The 11694-nt window shown below is 35.9% G+C and overlaps 1 protein-coding gene across 1 annotated transcript in view; it reads right to left on the bottom strand.

The window, feature by feature from the left end:
• Positions 1–7346, bottom strand: part of prkceb (protein kinase C, epsilon b) — a 148736-nt gene extending 141390 nt beyond the window's left edge. The window contains exon 1 of the mRNA XM_087278906.1: positions 6424–7346. Coding sequence (XP_087135032.1) covers positions 6424–6771 — 348 coding nt within the window. The 5' untranslated portion in view covers positions 6772–7346. The remainder of the gene's footprint in view (positions 1–6423) is intronic.
• Between the last annotated feature and the right edge of the window lie 4348 nt (positions 7347–11694).

Here is an 11694-nt window from a genome sequence, read left to right on the forward strand (position 1 = left end):
TGGTTCTATTGTGAGATAAATAATTGTTTCAACTAAACCCAAGACAATCAAACAGGGATATGGCAGGTGATGCTCTATCAGATGTTAGCGTATCAGGTTTAAGACTGATTTAAAGAACGTAAATGCCGTGTTTATGGCTTTGCATGTTTGAATGATAATTGTGCTACTCTCTGGATATGATTTTACATCTGACTAGGGATGTCCAGGTCTGATTACATGATCAGAAATCAGGCCAATAACACAGTTTTAGACTCGATTGGAGTTGGACCGCTTTCTTGACTTCACACAGAAACAGCAACATGTGTGGCATGACATCACTTTGTCGCAGAGATGCTATTGGGTAAATGCTGGCAAAGCAGAGCACAGAAGTAGCTTGAAGCAGAAAGTGTAAGTATGTCTGCAGTCTGGAGGTACTATAAAGTTGATTTCGACGACAACATTGCCATAGCAAATTGTGAAATATGTAAACTGGGGTTTGCCTGCTGGGTATTTTAAGTTGAGGTGCTGTTTGATTTTAAATGAGTTTTTTTATATATATTTACTGTTGCACTAAAGTCCAAAAGTGAAAAATTTATGTTATTTATTACTTTATTGTTCAAGCTATCCGACCCTTCTTATCTGAACATGCAGCTCAACTCCTTGTTCAAGCTCTTGTTCTCTCCAAACTGGATTACTGCAACTCTCTACTAGCTGGGCTTCCAGCTAACTCTATCAAGCCTCTTCAACTGCTCCAGAATGCAGCAGCACGAGTTGTCTTCAATGAACCTAAACGAGCACATGTCACTCCGCTGCTAGTCCGTTTGCACTGGCTGCCAGTTGCTGCTCGCATCAAATTCAAAGCTCTGATGGTTGCCTACAAAGTGACCTCTGGCCTTGCTCCTTCTTATCTGCTCTCACTTCTGCAGATCTATGTGCCCTCCAGAAACTTGCGTTCTGTGAATGAACGTCGCCTCGTGGTTCCATCCCAAAGAGGGAAGAAATCACTTTCGCGAACGCTCACGCTCAATCTGCCCAGTTGGTGGAATGAACTCCCTAACTGCATCAGAACAGCAGAGTCACTCGCTACTTTCAAGAAACGACTAAAAACTCAACTATTTAGTCTCCACTTCACTTCCTAATCTGCAATTGCCTCTTTGAATAGCACACTAACTGTACAAAAAAAAAAAAAATAATATATATATATATATATATATATATATATATATATATATATATATATATATATATATATACTAATACTACTAATACTTCCCTTCTTAGACTGTACAGACCTGAAACTTGCCTATAGCACTTATTCATTGTTGCTCTTAGTTGTGTAAATTGCTTCCTTGTCCTCATTTGTAAGTCGCTTTGGATAAAAGCGTCTGCTAAATGACTAAATGTAAAAATGTAAATGTACCTCACAGAAGTGCTGTTTGTTAACAGAGTTGTTGAATGTTAAAATAAGATGAGTTAAATAAAAATAAAGGAACATCCTGGATCTGTTTCTTCACTCTTCTTTTTTTATGCATTATAAAAGTATCGCATCAGGTTTTGGGATTGGTAGATACTTAAAATCAATTGACTCAATCAATTGACTGAAAAAAAAACCTGATCGGGACATCTCACATATAACAGTTGCTTTAAGGAGTGCTTCACAAAAGTATAACAGAAATTTATATTCATTAATATATCTTTGACTTCCATAGCCTGAAACTCTTCATTAACATTCAAGAAACCATTTCAAAGTTGTTATCGGCTCTGTGGATTTGCCATTAATACAGTAAGAGCATGTTTAGAGTAAAATGTAAGTAGAGGTTACTTATAACATTATTTTATTTATAACATTTTATAGGGCTACGCAGTGGTGCAGTAGGTTGTGCTGTTGCCTCACAGCAAGAAGGTTGCTGGTTCGAGCCTCGGCTGGGTCAGATAGCGTTTCTGTGTGGAGTTTGCATGTTCTCCATGCGTTCTCGTGGGTTTCATCCTGGTTCTCCGGTTTCCCCCACAAATCCAAAGACATGCTATACAGGTGAATTGGGTAGGCTAAACTCTCCGTAGTCTATGAGTGTGAGTGAGTGTGTATGGATGTTTCCCAGACATGGGTTGCGGCTGGAAGGGCATACGCTGCGTAAAACATGTGCTGGATAAGTTGGCGGTTCATTCCGCAATGGTGACCCCGGAATAATTAAAAAGGGACTAAGCCGAAAAGAAAATGAATGAATGAATAAATGAATGAATGAAAATGAATGAATGAATGAATGAATGAATGAATGAATGAATGAATGAATGAATGAATGAATGAATGAATTAATTAATTAATTAATTAATTAATAACATTTTATATTGCATGAATCATATGGCTTTACAGTGCATCCAGTAAGTATTAATAGCGCTTCACTTTTTCCATATCTTTATGTTACAGCCTTATTCCAAAATGGATAAAATTTATTTATTTCCTCAAAATTCTACACACAATACCCCATAATGACAATGTGAAAAAGGATTTTTTTTTAATTTCTGCAAATTTATTAAAAATAAAAAACCTGAAAAATCACATGTACAGAAGTATTCACAGCCTTTGCCATGAGGCTCTAAATTGAGCTCAGGTACATTCTGTTCCCACTGATCATTCTTGAAATGTTTCAGCAACTTAATTGGAGTTCACCTGTGGTCAATTCAGTTTATTGGACATAATTTAAAAAGGCATACACCTGTCAATATAAGGTCCCAGGGTTGACAGTACATGTCAAATCACAAACCAAGCATGAAGACAAAGGAATTTTTCTGTTGACCTCCGAGACAGGATTGTCTCGAGGCACAAGGCTGGGGAAGGTTACAGAAAAATTTCTGCTGCTCTGGGAGTTCCAATGAGCCTCCATCATCCATAAGTGGAAGATGTTTGAGTCCCACCAGGACTCTTCCTAGAGCTGGTCGGCTATCTAAGCTGACTGATTGGGAGAGAAGGGCCTTAGTCAGGGAGGTGATCAACAACCTGATGGTCAATCTGTCTGAGCTCCAGTGTTCTTCTGTGGAGCCCTTAAGGCCTGTATAACAGAGTGGCCAGACGGAAGCCACTCCCTGCCTGGAATTTGCCAAAAGGCATCTGAAGGACTCTCAGACCATAAGAAACAAAATTCTCTGGTCTGATGAGACTAAAATTTTACTTTTTGGAGTGAATGCCAGGTGTTTTGTTTGGAGAAAACCAGGCACCACTCATAACCAGGCTAATACCATCCCTACAGTAAAGCATGGTGGTGGCAGCATCATGCTGTGGGGATGTTTTTCAGCAGCAGGATCTGGAAGACTAGTCAGGATAGAGGGAAAGATGAATGCAGCAATGTACAGAGACATCCTGAATGAAAACCTGCTTCAGAGTGCTCTTGACCTCAGACTGGGGCGACGGTTCATCTTCCAGCAGAACAATGACCCAAAGCACGCAGACAAAATATCAACAGAGTGGCTTCACAACAACTCAATGAATGTCATTGACTGGCCCAGCCAGAGCCCAGACCAAAATTCTATTGAACATCTCTGGAGAGATCTGAAAATGGCTGTACACTGTCTCTTCCCATCCAACCTGATCGAGCGTGAGAGGTACTGCAAAGAGGAATGAGCAAAAATTCCCAAAAACAGGGTGTGCCAAGCTTGTGGCATCATATTCAAAAAGACTTGAGGCTGTAATTGCTGCCAAAGGTGCATCAACAAAGTATTGAGCAAAGGCTGTAAATAATTCTGCACATGTGATTTTTCTGCTTTTTTATTTTTAAGAAATTAGCAACACTTTCAAAAAATCTTTTTTACATCATAATTATGGGGTATTGTGTGTAGAATTTTGAGGAATTAAATTAATTTAATCCATTTCAGAATAAGGCTGTAATATAAAAAAAAATGTAGAAAACAGTGAGGCGCTATGAATACTTTCTGGATGCACTGTATTTCAATTAAGCTTGATTTAATTACATTACATGTATTTTTAATCGTTTTATTGTTAAGTTAACTGACAAAACATCTTATTATACCAATGTGTGAGTGCATGTGTGCATTTGTCAGTCACTAAATATCAGATTTACAAATCCTGTCCTAACCTCAACAGATTGAAAGATGTAAACCGTCTGCCCATTTGCCATCAGATTACTACGTCTGTATTAATGAGAGCTGCATGTTTTTTTGCAGCTGCAGAAATATTTATGACATTCAACCAACCTCTTTCACCGTCTCTATGCAACCGGGGTTATCTGAGCATTCATCTGAGGCTTTTGCTGCAGAAATGATGCAGGTGGCATGAGAAAGAAGAAAGCAACACAACTGCCGCTAGCAGACGACACAAGGAAAGATGCTTTCTCTTTTAGTTGAGTTGTATTTTGAACACTGAGGCTGTTTTCCCAAGAAAAGAAAATACCACACTATTTTACTCTGACCTCTTAAACCGATTGTAGGTGTTTTCTTTTTCTGTGAAGGCTGTGCATGGCACTACGTTTGACATTAATTTGTCGTTTTTCGATAATGCTTTATTTATATTAGGCATGGGACGATAACTGTTTTCAAGGTATACCGCGGTTTGGAAAGGTCAAGGTTTTAAAACCGCCAAAATTTTCTGTTGTACCATTCTTAAGGTATGTGAAAGATTTTTTTAACTACATTTTTTTAGGACAACAGTATCTCCAGCAGAAAAAATATCCAAAGATGCTATTTTAAATTATAAAGAAATCTGTGTTTTTGAAACAAATGAAAGCAGCAGAAGTCAAATAATCATTTGAACTTTTTAGCCCGACCTGTTTACTGCACCAAACTATTATAAATCTTTAAAAAAAATAAAATATTTTGTTTTAAAGGGGAAAAAAGTTTTTTTTTATTTTTTTTTACCCAGACACTTAAAAAGAATATTTAGAGCAGTGAGCACAATACAATGAAACCATTATATTTTTATCCAGGTTATCATACCGTCAGAATCTTATACCGGCCCATGCCAAGGACATTTTCACAGTATGTCTGATCATTTTTTCTTCTGGAGAAAGTCTTATTTATTTTTCGGCTTGAATTAAAGCAGTTATAAATTTTTTAAACACCATTTAAGGACAAAATGATTCGAATAAACTAGACAAAAAAAAAACTAAATTTAAATTAAATCAAACTAAAAAATTTTTTCGAAAGTCTACAGAACAAACCATCGTTATACAATAACTTGCCTAATTACCCTAACCTGCCTAGTTAACCTAATTAACCTAGGTAAGCCTTTAAATGTCACTTTAAGCTGTTTAGAAGTGTCTTAAAAATAAAATAAAAATATTACTTACTGTTATCATGGCGAAGATAAAATAAAACAGTTATTAGACATGAGTTATTAAAACTATTATGTTTAGAAATGTGTTGAAGAAATCTTCTCTTCCATGAACAGAAATTGGGGAAAAAAAATAAATCTAATAATTCAGGGGGGCTAATAATTCTTACTTCAACTGTATATATATATATATATATATATATATATATATATATATATATATATATATATATATATTTTTTTTTTTTTTTTTTTTTTAATAATAATTTAACAATAATGTAGTAATAAAATATATGGCTGCATGGTGGCGCAGTGGGTAGCACAATTGCCTCACAGCAAGAAGGTCACTGGTTTGAGCCTCGGCTGGGTCAGTTGGCATTTCTGTGTGGAGTTGCATGCTCTCCCCGTGTTCGTGTGGGTTTCCTCCGGGTGCTCCGGTTTCCCCACAGTCCAAAGACATGCGCTATAAGTTAGGTGAATTGGGTAATCTAAATTGTCTGTAGTGTGTGTGTGTGTGTGAATGAGTGTATGTTTCCCAGTGATGGGTTGCACCTGGAAAGGCATCTGCTGCGCAAAACAAATGAAAAAAATGAACAATATATTATAATATAATATAATATAATGTTAATATCTATGCTTTTCACCCCTTTACCGTTTGTGTTTTGTTGTTTGTGGATGTTATTTAAACTTGTGTTTGGTTTTGTCTTTTGTTATTTAGATGTCCCACATGTTGTCATGTGTTGACGTACCGCCCCATGCTCGCACTGGAAAGTCGTAGCAGCTCATGGTTGTTATGGTAACCCATTTCCGGTTAATGCGAATTCCTTTTGCTAGCATTTTGGCCACAGGTGTTGCCATCTCTGATAAGTTATAACCTAACTTTTGTGGTAACTGAAACATTTACTAGCACTGAATGTGTTATAACAATGAATAACCTCAGTTTAAACCATTGACTGTTATGGAACATGAACAATTTCTGATCTTAGCAGACATTGTGATTAGCTGTAACAAAGTCCCTTGAAGGATTTATGTATTCTATAGTGGTTGTAGCTCTGCTGGTTTGTGGGATATTATGGCAAATAATGACCAGGAAAATTATTTCCAATCACAGCAAGCTATTTCTAACAGCTTTGGGGCACTAAATAAACAATAAATGACATTACCCAGTCCTCGAAGTGTTTGCTGCCGTTATGCAGCAGTTCCTCGAACTGAATGGTGCAGTTGGCCACAAAGTCGTCGTAGCCAATCGGTGCATCATGAAACACCGACAGCTCAATCTTCCGTCCATCGTGCACCTCCGTCACTAACTCATCGTGCCAGGCGGGACTGTTGGTCTTCTGCTTGGTCGAAGTCTGACCCACGCGAAAGTCGTCTACGTTGAGGGCGATGTACGTGTCCAGCAGAAAGGTTTGAGTCTTGGGTCCGACGGCGTGTCTCAAAGACCAAGCTGTGGGCTTTAGGTCCAAAGCCTCGCAGATTTTAATTTTCAGCAGACCGTTAAAAACCACCATGGCCACTTTCGAGAGCTTTAGTAACAATATTCCACTTCAGCGCCTGGTTAATTATTTAACCAGTGTATGTCACGGTCCACCGGTGTGTTTTCAAGATTGTTTTTATTTATGAGATAGCGGGAAATGCCCTTCCTCGTCCGCGTGGATCTTCATGCAGTGTGTAGAAGGTAGAGGGGATCTGTTGCTATGACCTACGGACAACCTGCATGTGATCTTGAAGCTGTCCAAACACCCTGCATGCAGTCAGCAATCCACGTTGGAGCGAAAAGACAGAGCTACAGCGTATCAGCAGCGACTCGACCAGCATTCCACACCTCAAAACATGCCAGAAATATATGCTGGATCTCCTCTGGGTGAGCTGCCCGTTCCATCGACTGGCTGGAACGCTGGACGTGTCTCCTCCGCGCATTGGGAGGAAAGTTATCTCCGCAAAAGCGTCTTTCGATGCGCTCCTGACAGGAGAATGAGTGTTTTCAAGGGTTCCGTTCTCACTTGCTTCTCCCAGGATCCTTGTTTGTCCGTCGGTACTCAGTTTCCTGCAGACCTGCCTCTTTTTCTCCCGACTGTATGTGTCTGAAGGCTGGTCCAGGAAATGCGCAAAACACGTCAGTTAGTGCGCGGAGAGGGCTGAGTAAGTGCGGTACTGGAGCGGCCCTGTTGGACCCGACGCTGCTGCTACTCTCTGGTCAAGCATCATACACAGGCTTAAAGATGAAGAAGGAACATGGAGACCATATGTGAATAATGCACCTTGCCCAAAGGCATAAAACGCAGATAAGACGACTACAGACCGCGTGAACGCCGTTTGTTTCTTAATCACTATATCTTAATACAATTTTAGCCTATAAGCCTATAATTTGTGAATATTCGGAAAGGCTGGTTTGTAACACATTGGAATTCGTTAGGGTGTGATCCTCAGATGTTTCAGTGCTGTACTATGACTCCAGCTGCACTGTAAATGATCTACAAATGCTCCACTAATTTTATTCTAGAAAACTCGAGTTAATACTCTAATAAAACAAAAGAAGTTGATTGTTTTGAGCAAATTATGCAAATATGTTGATGTTAGTGTGTAGTTGCAAAAAGAAAAGACAAAAAAACTTAATTTATATACCATTTTCTATGTACATGTAATTAAATCTACAGTAGGATGTGAGTTAAAAAAATAACACTGAAATACTTGATCTGAAGAAAGGCTTCGGACACAGACACAGACCTGTGGACAACGGTACTTGGTAATGTAATACATTAGAGATCCACTTTTTCAAAATCATTAGTCAAGCAAAAGCGACATCTCGTGGTTGGAATTTCCATTTCAACGCCAAGCCTAGTGGGTCATGTATGATGATAGAAAATAATTATTGAAAAAATAGTAGCCTACTAATTCGTACTGTCTGTTCCACCATTCATTTAATATTAAAAGTGCCGGGGAAATGGCGCTTGAAAGCACATACATTTTAAAAGCATGTTTTATAATAAACTCGTCTCTATTCATCTTTTGCCTTTGTCTTCTAAAATAGAAAAAAAAACTATTTAGCAAAAATGTTTTATAAAATAAGACTGCTGAGCTTTATTTCGTCATTTTAACAACTAATAACGATTGAGATTTAATTATATTATGCAAGCCGTGAAATCCAGTAGATGGCAGTGTCTTTACAGGAGTATTGGCTGGAAAATATTGGCATCTTAATACTTTACTGTACTTTCAAAATTGTTAACACTTTTTTTGCATTTGTTGCATGATTAATATGTTAATAAGAGCATAATTCAGTACATACGTAATCTCAAGACTACAAAATAAATCAAATACATTATGTAAAACTATTAGAGACAAAAAAATGCATCTTGATATAGTGTTAAATGTGACTAGATTCAATATATTTTTCAAATATTGTTTAAAAATAAACACCATTATTTCTGCATGCTTTAATACAAATATTATTATTAACTAATATATATATATATATATATATATATATATATATATATATATATATATATATATATATATATATATATGTGTGTGTGTGTGTGTGTGTGTGTGTGTGTGTGTGTGTGTGTGTGTGTGTGTGAACTGAACTGAACTTAAACACTAAAAACTGAACTACACTGTTCCAGTTACTATGACCATTTATGTGAAGCTGCTTTGACACAAACTACATTGTAAAAGCGCTATACAAATAATGCTGAATTGAATATTTATATATATATATATATATATATATATATATATATATATATATATATATATATATATATATATATATATATATATATATATATATGTATATATATAAAAATATATATATACATATATATATATATATATATATATAAAAATATATAAAAATATATATACATATAATAATAATAATATTTAATTAAAATAATATTTAATAATAATAATATTTAATAATTTGTGTGTGTGTGTGTGTGTGTTTATGTGTGTGTTTATGTGTGTGTATAGTTGAAGTCAGGGTTATTAGCCCCCATTTGTTTTGTTTTTTTGTTTTTGTTTTTTTCTTTTTTAAATATTTCCCTAATGATGTTTAACAGAACAAGGAAATTTTCACAGTATGCCTGATAATATTTTTTCTTCCGGAGAAAGTCTTGTTTGTTTTATTTTGGCTAAAATAAAAGCTTTTTAGAATTGTTTAATCACCATTTTAAGGACACAAAGTTTAGCCCCGTTAAGCTATATTTTCATTCGATAGTCTACAGAAAAAAACATCATTATACAATAACTTGCCTTATTACCCTAACCTGCCTAGTTAACCTAATTAACCTAGTTAAGCCTTTAAATCTCACTTTAAGCTGTATAGTAGTGTCTTGAAAAATATCCAGTCAAAAATTATTTACTGTCATCATGGCAGAGATAAAATAAATCAGTTATTAGAGATGAGTTATTAAAACTATTATGTTTAGAAATGTGCTGAAAAAATCTTTTCTCCGTTAAACAGAAATTGGGGAAAAATAAACAGGATGCTAATAATTCTGACTTCAACTGTATATAAATTATTCTTTTTGGTTTTTGATAAATTACTTTTTATTAAAGTAGGTATAAGTCTTGGAATCACTGAAGTGCACAATTTTGAGGAATTACACCATCAGTTATTATATCTTTAGATGAATAAATGCATATGATAAAACATATTTCACATGTTCTTTAAAATGGTAAAGGATGGTGTACACTTAAAAAAGCACTCCATTTAATGCAACTCATTTCGAGCTGTGTGTCCTTTTGTTTGAGACACAATAATTAGATGAGTGATGTCTACTGAAGGATGAATGGTGATGTTGTTTCAACATCAGGACTTTTCCCTGAGGCTGATTCTCAGCTTGCGATGACATTAGTCAAAGATGTTCTAGTTCACATTATATGGCCTCACACAAGTCTAGCGTGTGGTGTGACTCCAAAATGATGACATCACCAGTAGGAGGAAAATGAATGCCCCTTTCAAACACTGATAGTGTGGGGTTTATGAGTGTGTAGGCTCTGTGTTGCAAGAATAGAAGCAGCCATTTACGGCTTTTTGAGGGTCTTAAAGCTTACTTCATTCCTCCCCCAAAATGTCAGTGTCTATGTTCATATAGTCCGTGCAAATCATTGTCGGCAACTGCCCGTAGAAATCAGATGTCTGGGCACAGTGTTTCTTTGTCTGGACATAAATAGACACATGAAAGATTGTTCTGAACAAACTTAAACTCATGACCAAAAGCATAACACATTCAGCTGTGTGCTTGGATTGTATAAAAAAACAAAAAACATTTTCCAGCTAATTTATTTAACGTTGTTTAAAAACATGTACAATAGAAATATATATATATATATATATATATATAAATATATATGAGCAATATCACACGGGTAGCAGTGCGATATGGCTGTATATCGGCACTGGTGGGAGGCGTGCGTTGCCTTAGTGCCCCCACAAGTGCGATATACAGCCATATCGCACTGCTACGAGTGTGATATTTCGTTTATATACAGTAACAGTTTGACGGCATAATTGTGTATATAAAAACAAAATCAAACATGGAGAGTCTCAAAAACCCTTTTGTATGAGGAACTACTTCCGAATTCAATTCATAAACTGACAGTTAAACAGTTGAGCGTGCATCTTTTAAACTTTAGATCTGTAGTGTCTGCTTTTTGCTGGCTGTATGTGGGCGGAGTAATACACAAAGGGTAAAGAGGCTGTAGGAGTTCTGATATTGCAGAATATCGCACGACTATCAGCCAATCAGATTTGAGAACCAGACAGAACTGTTGTATAAATATATATATATATATATATATATATATATATATATATATATATATATATATATATATATATATATATATAATTCCAGTACAGAATGTTGTATAACATGAAATTCAGTTGCGATAATAGACAGAATATTGTAGTGTTAATCGCTTTAGTTATTTCTACCTACCACATTGCAACTGGATTTCATGTTAAACAGCAAACTGGTGGAGTTTGTCTTATTTTATGCATCCTATTCACAAATAACCATAACACATTGACATGAGTCTTTTAACAGAGTGTGTGACACACTGTGTATTCTATTTTCCCACCTCTAAACACTTGGTCCACAAAACACAAGGTGTGTGTTTGTGTGTGTGCATGCGTGTGTGGTTTAAAACGTCACACTACATTCTAAATCATCAAACAGATCTTCACCTTCAACATTTTCTGTATTATATTGTTAGCCTGCTATTAATTTCTGATTTATTTTTTATTTTATACATAATTAGACTAACTGCGATATACTATTGTTATTTTAGAGATTTAATAACATTATGGATGACCCTCCCGTAATAAGCAACACACACACATATACACACACTGGGCTGTTAAAAGGCAACAGATGGCTACTTTGTCTGATTGACTATAATCATTAATCATTCATCCCTTG

The sequence above is a fragment of the Danio rerio genome, chromosome 13 (assembly GCF_052040795.2).
Source record: "Danio rerio strain M-AB ecotype USA chromosome 13, GRCz13ab, whole genome shotgun sequence".
Taxonomy (NCBI): domain Eukaryota; kingdom Metazoa; phylum Chordata; class Actinopteri; order Cypriniformes; family Danionidae; genus Danio; species Danio rerio.